This window comes from Drosophila simulans, chromosome 3L (genome assembly GCF_016746395.2).
Source record: "Drosophila simulans strain w501 chromosome 3L, Prin_Dsim_3.1, whole genome shotgun sequence".
Taxonomy (NCBI): domain Eukaryota; kingdom Metazoa; phylum Arthropoda; class Insecta; order Diptera; family Drosophilidae; genus Drosophila; species Drosophila simulans.
Genome location: NC_052522.2, coordinates 16,469,320 through 16,481,710, shown reverse-complemented (window position 1 = coordinate 16,481,710; position 12,391 = coordinate 16,469,320). Strand labels below are relative to the sequence as shown.

At 38.8% G+C, this 12,391-nt stretch overlaps 1 protein-coding gene across 1 annotated transcript; it reads right to left on the bottom strand.

Moving 5' to 3' along the window:
* Positions 1–6,020: 6,020 nt before the first annotated feature.
* LOC27207488 lies at positions 6,021–6,357 on the bottom strand. Its single transcript, XM_016183168.3, has 2 exons — positions 6,208–6,357; positions 6,021–6,152 (listed from the first exon to the last, which is right to left on the bottom strand). The coding sequence occupies exons 1-2, from the start codon at positions 6,230–6,232 to the stop codon at positions 6,079–6,081; spliced, it is 99 nt and encodes a 32-aa protein (XP_016032206.1). The 5' UTR covers positions 6,233–6,357; the 3' UTR covers positions 6,021–6,078.
* Positions 6,358–12,391: the final 6,034 nt, after the last annotated feature.

The following is a 12,391-nucleotide window of genomic DNA, read 5'->3' as shown; positions in this document are numbered from 1 at the left end:
CTGGAAGCCCTTCAAAGTACTTTTTGCCTTATTTTTCCATCACAATTATCCGCTTAAAATGCCAAAGCGGGCCAAAGCAGCAATGGGCAAAGTATCTTTAAGATGCAATTCAGTTTCGGGGGGAAACTCGAGCCGGTTCGACATAATTGAGCGCTGTCGCCGCGGACCCTCGAAAATAAATTTTCAATTAAACGCCCATCAATGATCCGACAGTTAGCTCGTACACAATTGGTTTATCTCACAGATACGAAGATGCTGCGGCGCTCTAATGAAGATGATGCAGCGCATTTTGTAGGCTGCACGAGTCGAAATTAAGACAAAAGTCAAGCCAGTCGCAGCCAGATGGACAAATGACCAGGAGATGGGAGAAGTATCTGACTGATTCCTCGACAGCTGCCACGAATCGAAAGGAGAAACTATAAAAATGAGGAAAAATAAGAGCGCGTGCCAATGAACTCTGTGGTCAAAAGGAAAAGAAACCGAGTCAGATACATTTTATAACTGACCGATGATGCTTGGTGATTGCACCGCCAAAGATACTTATGTTACCAAATGCTATATTGTCCATACCTCTAATTTCCAATAAGTGTCTCTTGAAAAAGCACAGAGGAAAATGCAATTTCTATTTCGACAGTTTCTTGCAGTTTCTCAATTTCTTGGGTCTCGAGGGAAAATCGATTCTTGATTCGACAGCTGTCGCTGGAAATTGGTCTGCTGCTGCAAAGTATCTCATGGATTCACATTTGCATCGCACTTTGAGTTGTGGGGAATGAACCCAAGCCGAGTCATTCATTTGATTGCCAACTCATATTTCCAAGGCGAGGGGCATAAAAACGGATAAGCTCGGTTCCTTTTTTTTTATCATTTTTTCTTGGTTGGTGGTCCTCGCGAGTGTTTAATTAAAGTTCTTCTCGCTGCGTGGGCGGCTGTTTTTTCTTCTCTGATTTTTACTTGTATTCTGATATTTATTTTGCGCTGAAATCATTTCCTTTCTGGACTTTGAGAATCCAGCTTCCATTTGAATTTTCATTTCGGATGTGCGGCAAGTTCGAGGGGAAAAGCGACCGTTGTGAGCGCATTTAAATGTTAATTTTGTTTGGCTACACGTGCACAAAAAATCGAGTAAGTAATACGACAGAGCTTAGAGTGCCATGGTAGTCGAATACACGATACCCTGCTTTCACTTAATCATCTTGTTTAGCAGTTCAGCTTTCTGTAGGGCCAATTATAACACTTCATCCCAAAATTCATGTTTTTATATAGTTTAGATCCAGAGATTGTTGCGAACTCTGGTTGTAACTTACCTTTACCCAAATCCAATATGCTCCTAAATCCAATGGGTATAGAAATAATAACAACTGAGGCCGACAAAGCTCCAAGAATATATAGTGTTGAATGTCATTAGCGCTCTGTCGCCCATGGGCACTCTGCCCTGAGTTGGGGGAGTGAAATCCAGTTAAGTCGAGAAATAAAACCGAACAAAGCGTGGTCATGGGGAGCAGGAGATGGCAGAAGGGCGGGTGGGGGGCATACACATCCGTAAGTGGCCAAGTTGATGACCGGAAACGGCAACAGTTATACATGTGAAGAAACAAACACCTGAGGCTCGGCGAAGAAAACGTAGAACGACGGTGGAAAACCGGGGAAAAGCTGGAAGGCTGGAGGGTTAGGCCAGAAAGGTGGTACCTTTTCCAGCTCTTGGCGGAATTGATTGTCCACCCACACCGTGTCTCACAATTGACGCAGCTGGGCACAGCTGCACTTTTCAAGCTGCCTCTCAAGTTCAGGGCGAAAAATTGGCAATTCAAGCGCAAAGCTGTCAACTGTGAAAGGAAAAGACGATGGAGAATACCACTGATTCCAGATGGTTTCGCTGGAACGAGCATACACATGAATTTCAAAGGATTTGGTATGAAAAAATGTATCTTATTTTAGGATTCATAAATGAAAACACTGAATAGATGTAAACAACGATAAAATATAAAGCTATCTTCTAGCATTATAATTAAAATATAAAACTTATGTTATAAGAACATTTATTACGTTCGTTAATATTATACTATAATTTCTGAATATAGTAAAATAGTAAGATGAATTAAAAATCCTACGAATTACAAATTTGTTTCCCGTGTAAACTGGGCATTTTAGCAAATATCTTTTAGTTTCGTTGCAAATCGCTGCAGATGCGGCGTTTAAAAATAGCCAACGTGTCACCAACCAAGCAGTGAGTGCAGCAAAAGGGCATGAATAACTGAGTGCAACTGCATCAATGCGGCAATGAGGCAGATCCGAATGCAACTGACAGGGCGGAAAAACTAATAATATAGAGAGCTTGGATACCCTAATGTCACATCTAATGTGTTACATATTAGTAATTCCATCTTTCCAGTCAAGTTAAACCATATTATATGAAAGGAATCCACATATTGAAACATGATTTATAGTAAATAACATACTTACTTATTTTAAATGCATGCACTCTTTTATTATCTTATCGCATACCCCTTAATATACTGTCCATACATTGGTGATTCAGCTGGAGTCGTTTTCCATTTCCAGGTCGTGAATTTTCCGCGGGTTGCGATGCGTTTTGATTAACGTTTTGGGGCAATGGATTCACTCCAGACTTGATGTGTCGATGTTGCCGATGCCTGGTGACAATTGCAGCGGAGAGGGGCGGGGGGTTTACTCCACCGAGGGGGAGGATCTGCCACAAAGGTGCGAGAAGGAGGTGGGCGGACTGGGAGGGACGTTTGTCGTGTGCGTGATGCGCATGAGCGAAGCGTCATTGCGCCTTAAATGGGAGCAGCACAACTCGAAAACTTGCAACACGGCTTGCAAAGCTGCACTGCTGCACAGAGAGAAAACAGGTGATGATTTCAACAATATAATTTTATTTTTTATTGCAACATATCCAGTGACTAGGCATAAATGTGTATGATTGTTGGTAGTTACTGATATAATATGTATATGTTCTTTATGCGATAAAGAGGGAATACAATATTTTGCGCTGTGTATTGGCCATAAAATTGAGAAGGAGGAGTATTCGAGCTGCAAGGAAAGGAAAGGCGGAGGCAAGGGGGGAACTTTGATCGCACGGAGTAGTGGGCTTGCGATTTTAGACATTTCTCATTGTGCTCATTGGCAGTTGTCTGTGCAGCGATGCGTTTATTAAAGTCGGGGGTGCTCCATGGAATATGAAGAGTGAGGCGGCTGGAGGGGATTGGGGTCTTCCCTTTATCCTCCATACACGTTACCTCCACCTCCGCTAACTTCATCCCTTTCCCCCGCCTTTCGCATTTTGCTGCCAAACTGAAATTGGCATTGCCATTTTTGGTAGCTCTTTTGGGGTCGCCCCTCTTTCGACATTGACAGACCCATAACTCTTGAAAGGGGCCACCACCGTTACTCTACCCTCTATCCTCTACCCTCCCCCTTCCCCCTTCGTGAACGTTTCCTTTTGTGAATTATTGAAATTGCGCAGTTTTTGCGATTGATCTCTCTGACTGAGCTGCAGTTGCAATCGGCCTGCTTCGCTTCTGTTTTGTTTTGCTGCCATTGCCGGGAGTCGGGATTCAGGGTCAGATTCGATGTCAGTCGTTGCCGGCAATCAATCAATCAGAGAAATAGTCAAGTTATCGCAGGAGTACCAGTATTTTCCATTTTTTCTTCTACGACTGTTGGGAAAGCCAAACGAAAGACTTTATAGGGCCACGACAGATCGAGCCAAGGGATATTTATGACAGCGACTGACACTAGCAGTCACGACAAAGAGTATCTTTTCCAACAGAGATACATCTTCAAAAAAAGGTTGGAAAAAGGGAAAAAATTCAAGACTAACATATGCATTTTGAAGCTGCTCTTACCAAAATATGACTAATATTTACAAGTCCCAAAGCTTTTAAACCACTTTCCTATAACAAATGATTAAAATAGATTATAGTTTAGATAGATTTTAGACAATAGATTCAAACTCATTCATTTACATCAAAAAAAGAGTACTAATTAATTCATATTGTATCTTGTACAATTGAACTCTAAGCTTGATGGCTTTCGTGTTTTTTTATAAAAGGACAAGATAGATAGAACCTGTATCTATATTTAATTTACATATCTATAATTATCAAAAATAATAAAAATGCCTCAATAGAGCTCTTGCTCAAAACAACGCGTCAGTGGACATTCCGTCCCAAGCGGCACGATCTGGATCGAGTTTCACTAGCCTACATATGTCTATATCCATATCCCTATACAGTGGCACCCAAATGTATTCAAATTCCTGGCCAGAACACAGCTTCGATCACAAGTCAATGCCAAATTAAGCAAATAAACAAGCCAGGGGACAGAATTCGCGCTGACTAAAAATAACACATCCACGGAATGGTAATTGTGTTTCCTTGCAGTTTCACCCCTCGCAGAAACTGAAATTCCATGGGGAATTCGATGGAATTATATTATGAAAACAGAAAATGGGACACCGCGGTCACACTTGCGTGCGGATGAAAAGAAATCAAAGCGAAAAGAACACAAAATGTGGGGGGAAATCAGAATCACAACGAACCCAAGGCTCCAGAGAAAGATCCCACAGAAATCTGGGAATAAAACACGAAATAAAATGACACTCAATGCTCTCCACTTCACAAAAAAAAAAAAAGAAATCCAAAGGGGTGATGATGAAAAGGGAAGCGGGGCCATAAAATGGCCAATTATGACAAATTTCGATGTGAATGCGCTGGTAATGCTCGAAAAGCATTTCAAACCGTTTCCACTCCAGAACCTCTCAACGTCATCATTAGCACCCGTAAAACCTCCACCGGCATTTAAAGCTCTAAAACCAAAAAAAAGAAAAAAACCAATTCCAATTACGAAATTCCCTCAAGATGTTTGACCTGGAAATTTGGGATACCCTTGAAAAAAGTTACGACTTTGTTTCAGTTGCTTGAGTGCTAAAAACAAAAAGAAACAAAGGAATGTTAGTAGCTTTTATTACACTCTGTTTCCGGTAGTCATAATTTAATATCATTTTTATATTATTTAATAAGAACCTTAGTTAAGTAATAGTTTTATAATAGTTTATCTAAGCAAATTACCAAAAATATAAGTTCTTAAATTATTTCAATTATAATTCCTATACATCTTCAATGAAACAAATTACCAAAAATATAAGTTGTTAAATTATTTCAATTATAATTCCTTTATATCTTCAATGAAACAATATAGCTATAATATAACTATATTAGATTGCCTTCAAACCTCCTAGAGTGCATTTCAAAATACTTGCTTTCTTCTAACACAATCTTCTAGCAAAAATTATAGTCTCTATAATAGAGAAGACAATCTGGAAGATCGCTGAAAAGGAGAAGTCAATCCTCTACCAAGCATTTAGCCTAGATTCGTTTCAATTTTTGCAAAGTTCAGATTGTGGGTCAAGTAATTTCCGAGTCTTCCGCCTTCTCCACCTCCACGGTTTATTTTCCTTTTCTTCCCCCCTTTTTTTTTTTGGAGCTCCTCCTTTTGCCAACCGATCGGCAATTATCCCGCAAACGATTTTCACGACTTTTCCTGATCTTCTTGCAAGTCGCCTGCCATCTATCTCTATCTCCTTCCTTCTCTTTCTGTGGAACAAATTTATTTTACCTCAAAAATAACCATTAACAATTTTTCTTTACTAATCTTTGCATCTACTGGCCGGGCCAATAACTCCCCCGCCCATCCCCTGTTCAACGAGCGCAGAAATCCGATCAGAGAAAGAGCAAAAAGAGTTTTCCATTACGAAAAATTGCTTTAGGAAAATGGTTGGCAATGTATAAAAATGTCAAAGATCGCATCGTTCGAATTAATGATGGGGAGCGTGGAGAAAGAGAATGGTGCACTGAAAACAAAGGGGATCAGTTTGAGAAATTAAAAATTTCTTTGAAAATATACATCTCGATTTCCCTTAAAACGTTCCCCTAAGTTTGGCTATATACTATTAGCTTGAAGCAATAAAAACTGTTTTTGGTTAAGAGAAACAAGTTTTGTTATGTTCTCAATGCCAGTATGTATTCAAATAAAATCATGCTTTATTTAATCATCATTTTAGCCATGTTGCACCCAACCAGCACAACCTCCTGGACAAGAAGGCGGAGCCGCAGCGGCGAGCAGAGCAATTGCTATATGAAATAAAAAATCATATTATAGTTACTTAGATCAAGTCTAAAAACTCACCTATAAAAGTTCCAATGTGAGCCATGTTGAGTTAGTCTCTAGATTTGCTTAAGAAATATATTGACTTTGCTTTAAAACGAGGTTTTTATAGATCGCTAAATTAGTTCTGGAACATATGTATCTAATTTAAGATTTAGCGTAGCAAATCAGCACTTAATATCAAAAGTCAGCTGAAATTACAAATTCAGGAAAGTTAATTATAATAATATACTACATTCTTATACATTTCTTATATTAACTTAAGTGTCTGGTAATTAAGCAATATATTAAATATATGATATAAATATATAAAAATAAATAATATTAATATAAATAATATATAAATATAAATAATAAATATATAAATATGTATGATAAATATATGTTCATATGATATATGATAAATTGTTTTAAATTCTTATAAAATTCTAGGATTTATTCCCATTTTATATTTCATTTGAATGGAAAAGTTGGCCAAATTTTCCTGTGTGTTAACGGATTGGAAAAGTGGGTGAGGATAGACTTTGGCCACAGTTTGGTAGCTGGTAGCTGGAAAGCACTTAATGACGTCATTACAAGCCAGCACAGCACGTGCTCTTCCTCCGGCAAAGGAGGAAAATGAAATAAGAATTCAAATTTGAATTCAAATTTTCAACTCAGTGGTGGTGTATCGAGTTCCATGAATATGCAAATTGCTAAGAATCGAGGGAGGGGATTTGGGATTGGAATTGTGGTGTTCTCGTGCGTGAATTGTAAATAAATTTATTGCACCCGCTAACTTCTCTATATCTTTCGCCTGTTGTTCCTACTTGTTGGTCTCTACACTTTTGGTTTTAATGGTTTGTTCATGCAGAGTTTGAATAATAGTCACAATTCCCCCATTGTTTCTATGGGAAAAAATCATGCATATGTAATTCACGGCTGGCGAGGGTGCCAAATTATTTGGCAAATGGCGAAAATGCCAACAATGACAAATGATTTATTAGGCCTGGGGCGAGAATTCCGATTGGATGGGAACCGGAAGTTCTAAAGTGACAATCCCCAACGAAAATCGATTTAAACGTACTCAAATTGATGAATTTGGCATGAGAATATGTTTGGGATCGTATTGGGAATGCAATTTGTAAGTAAATTACCATTGAAGTTCAAGTTTAGAAAATATATCTTATAAGTCATATAAATACGAGTATTTGATAATCCGCTCTATTATCCAAGCATTATTATCTTAAATTCACAACTTAATTATCATGTCAATGACCACAGTTCCTTAACTACACGAGTACATGGGAATTATTTATTTTCTGCGGAAATTAAAACATTTGAGATGCCTGCACAGAAGCAGCAACGTGGAATATATCACAATTTGTTGGAGGGGGAAGCCCCGATTTCGATTCCTTTGCTTCCCGAGAACTGGCCAACTGGATCCTGCTGCCGGTCATGGCCATGGTCATTAGTCGGAGCCCTCGACTCCGGATTCCTCCATCTGGCATTTCAATTGCAACAGATCCAGTGCGATCTAGACCTAATTGATTGACTGCGGCGCAGGAAGGTGCCGATAATATTTATGCCACGTACGATTTGGATCCTCTTGCTCCCGCGCCGAGTGCAATTAAAGTGCATTTTCCAGCGAGAACAATGAGCAATTTTAAAAGATTTCCACGCCGGCACTCAGCACGTTTCCTACATAAACCACAAGCACCAGCAAGTAGAAGATGATGATGATGATGATGGTGGTGCAGCTGCTCCAGCTCCAGCTACAGCTACAGCTCCAGCTTCATCCTCAATTTTCCGAGTTTTTCACAGTTTTCAGAGATGGAAAATTATCTTAAAGGAGAAGAAGTAGAAGGCAGCAAACGGTAAACACGAATCGCTGCAGCGGCGAGGAGGCATATTGCGGTGCAAGTAACAAGTGCAACGTGGCACATTTTCGAAAGCTCCTCCGCCACTCACGATTTTCACCCCAGGAAAAGCCAGCAGGCAACATATATTTTCCCATTCCCTCTGCTCATCGGAACCACTGGGGGTCTACTTTATCTGCGACGGCGTTTGTAACAGGCTAAAATAATTCATTTTCAAAAATAAACATTAACAACGAAAACTATTAATATTCAACATATTTGGTTACTAACACTCAGTTAGGAAGTTATTATTTAAATAAAAACTTATAGTTAAAATAATAAAATATAAAAAATGATTATCAGCTTAGTTTATATTGACCAATAAAATACTTAGATATTAGAAAATAAGTCACTTGTTAAGCTGGGAAATACGAATGTATCTTAATGTGAAGAAAGAGTTTGTAGTTAAGCTTTTGCAGTTTACAGATTGATGAAACTCAAGATGAGTAAGAAAAAGGATATCATTCTAGTTGCTACGCTTTCCTTCATCACTTCAACATGATTTTTTGTGCTTCTTTTAATGGAGGATTATCCAGCAAAACAGTTGCAACAGTTGCATCCATCAACTGGAGAGCGTTGCTTTCCGTTGGCGAGGTGGTGGCCCTAGCTTGGTTTCTTTTTTCCTGGACTTTTTTATATACAATATACTTTTTTTTTTTTGTTGGCTGTAGTTGTCAACACAAAAGTTTGCCGGCCAAAGAGGCTGGCGGGATAAAAAAGCAGAAGAAATCTCAGCAGGCGGCGCCAGTTGAATGAACTCGGCGGAAAAGCTGAAAAATGGTTCAGTTTCGTTGGTCTTGCTGCTCGCATTTTTGTTGTATTTTCTTGTTGTATTTTGTAGGTTTTTTTTGTTGTTGCGGCCAGGTAATGATGATGTTGCCAACGCAACGCAGCAAGTTCCCTGTGAAAGGAAACGAGGCCAGACACAAATGCTGGAGCAAAATCAGACACCGAAGGAGGGCAGCAGGAAACGGGCCACAATAGGACAGCACACGGGATGTGACGCCATACACTGGCAGAAATATCCTGAACTAAGCAAATAACTTTAAATTGAATCAGAAGTGTGTGTTTCCTGTTTTGAAGGATTTAGTCCGATAAAATCAAACAATATTTTACATACAATGCTTTTATGAAATTAGTTAAGTTTAAGCATTTATTCTAAGTATACTTTCAAATGCTCGGGGACTGGAAGATGGGAAATGGGAGGGGTCGTCATCATTGCAAGCCAAAAGAAGGAGGAGCACCCCGGCAATTGGAACAGGAACTGTCTTAATTCCACAATCGATGGATAGTGAGAGGTTGAAAAACCATCCAACGAGCCGAAACCATCTGCGCATCTAACCCATCTAAGAATCGATCGATTGGGAAGTGCGGGGGAGCTACACAGATCATCTGGAGACTATATGCATCCATACCAGACCAACTGCATCCAGCGGATGCAACTGCAGCAGAAGCTGCCGCTGCCGTGGGGAACATTTTCATCACAAGCTGGCTAGCATTTGGTAGCATCTCCATTGGAGCACCATTCCCAGTTCAGCTCCGTCCACTTGTAAGTCAATGGCGTGTAAAATAGCTGGCGGGCATTCTCCGGACATTCGGACAGCGGACGGACCTCTTGGACACGCGGATGGACAGCCGAAGAAACCAGACGAGACGGCTGCTCGCTTTTGCATATGCACTTCAATCAGAGATGACCAATCGGATCGAATTAATATAATAAAATACCATACCAATACCAACAATACAACTTATATATAATAGGTTTTCCAATCATGATATCTCTTTATAAAGCATATAGATATCTTTATCATATCTATAGAATATTAAAATACTCTAGCTAACAATCTAAAATATAGCACAAAATAAATATTAAATATTTAGTATGTACCCAAAATAAAATATCTAGAATATTGCATTGTTTATAAATATCCTGGAAAATAAACAAAACATTCGTAGATTGAACTAATCAGCACACATTATCAAGTGAAGCTCCTTCATGGCCACTCCAAATCCTGGCTCATCTCTGGCAGCTGGCGGGGATCTGTGGAGCAACTGAGCAGCGGCAGCAATTGACTTGATCGAGATGGGGGCTGCAAGTTGCAGTTGCATGTGGCTGGAAATTCAGAAGTTAAGCAGACGCGAAATGCAGCTGCTGTTCGATCGGCAGATCGAGATGATCATGATTATGGCGATGATAATTATTATGGTGTTGTTATGGCTGCTGGTTGTTGTTGCCACTTGTGCTGCATGTGGCTGTGCTAAAATTTAATAAGTGCTGAAATAATCAGCGCTGGCTCTATGCAAACTTGTTGCAATCATTATGTGCTTTTCGTCGCTATTGTTGTACTCGTAGTTCTTGTTGGCCAAGTCAATGAACTTGGTAGTACTCGTCGTGGCTCGCCTGTGTTTGTGCAATGTGTGTAATTCAAAGCGAAATTATAATGTTGAAAAAATTGTGGCCAGCGAAAAACGAGTTGTACAGAGCCACCAGTTCCAATCCCCCCAACTTCACAGACTACTACTCCAATGACCCCACTTCCTAAGCCCCCCAACATTTTGTACCTCTTAATAATCTCCTGTGCAAAGTGTTTTACTGGCTTTTGAAATGTTTATTATTATATGCAATACACTAAACAAATTTTACGAGAAATTTAAACCACATTTTATACCACTAATACTTTCCCAGGTTATAATATTTTGTATTTATTATTATTTATTTATTTATATGATCAATTTCAAACGTTAGATATCACGCTCACATACATTTTCTATATTATTTGATATATAGTTATCTGTAAGGGTATTCCAAGTTTCGTAGTTAAAATTGAAGGCATAAAATAACTTTTATGACACACAGAAAATTCTTGTTGTCGCCGCATTTTGTTGTTGCCGGGTAATTAAATAAAATTATGTTACAGACCTGTCCCTCTTTTTCTGGAAAAAGAAGCCGCCCCAAGATGTGAAAAGAGTGAGTTGACAAACGCTGACACGCGAGAAAAGGGGAAAAAAGCACGCGAGCGAATCTGTCAAACATACATAGTTGTTTAAAAATAGTTTTAAATGCAAAATGACGTTTGACAGGGGAAAGGGGTAAACTATTGAGTGTCATGCACCTGACGTCATCTGGCCAATTGAATGGAACATCATTTGATTAGCACTATCTGCTTATATGGCATACAAGATCTAAATGACTAACTGTCAACTCTTATTATGTTGCTCTATTATTTAAATCATATAGTAATTGAAGCATAGTATTATACCATATTATTATAAGGTTCAATTTCAAAGTTGCAATCCTGCTAACTCACTTTGAGATCCAACCTTACATCTTCGCTATCTACCCACTTCAATCAGCCTTTATTTTCTGTTTTTCCCCACAAACAAACCCAAACTCCAGGGCAAATATCTCTATCACAATTGGAATATCATCGCAGTGGAGAAGTAGCCGTTGGGAAAAGATCGAAACAAATTGGTCGAGCATTAGAAACACATAAAACTTCATTAAGCTCGTATTCTACTTTTCCAACTACCCACAAAGATAATAACGAACTGTGCGCGAGTGCAGCTTTTACAATTAACTCGAAAGACCATAGCACAAAGATACAGATACGAGGCCGCCAGATACAGATAGAGAGATGAACAAAAGACAAGCTGCAGGAACAGCAACACAATCTATGATGAAATGACGAGGGAATGGCCCCCAACCTGGATGTGCACTGAAAAAAATAAATACAGACTGCATACAGCACAAAAAAAAGTTTGGTATTATCATTATTATTCAGTCTGGATTTAAAATGAAATTTAACATCTAATGATCTTTGGATATGTATTTATCTTTCCTTCATTCTACTTTTTATTATACCAAAAGGTAACACGATAATTTAATTTATAAATTGCATGTTTTTTGCCTAAGTTACTATATCAAAATGTTACACATATTTGTGTATTAATTATTTTTGCTTAAAAAATTTTTAATATATTTTGTTACCTATCTTTCACCATTAAATGACTAAATTTGGTTATATATTTATAAAACAACGAAACAAATTGAAAATCAAACCTTAACCATTTATTTCAAATTTAAAGAGTTCCCTCTCAATATTTTCTCTCTGTGCATAGAGCAACAGTTGCGCCGCTTGAGAGCATCCGTTTGTTGAAGTCCAGGGACGGCTTTTATTATTATCATTGTTCTGCCACGACTTGTTCTTTAGGCCAAACTAGCTGCTGATGCCTCCGCTGCACTGAAAGTCGACCAACTGCGGCAACGAAAAAACAAACTCAAGTGAATTGCAATCATAGGAGCCCAG

What these genes read in the sequence shown, in the direction of transcription:
- LOC27207488 (XM_016183168.3), bottom strand. Translation starts at nt 6,232, where the DNA reads ATGGCTCACATTGGAACTTTTATAG. An exon ending in TCACATTGGAACTTTTATAG is followed by an intron (nt 6,153 to 6,207) that starts GTGAGTTTTTAG and finishes TATTTCATATAG; the next exon opens with CAATTGCTCTGCTCGCCGCT.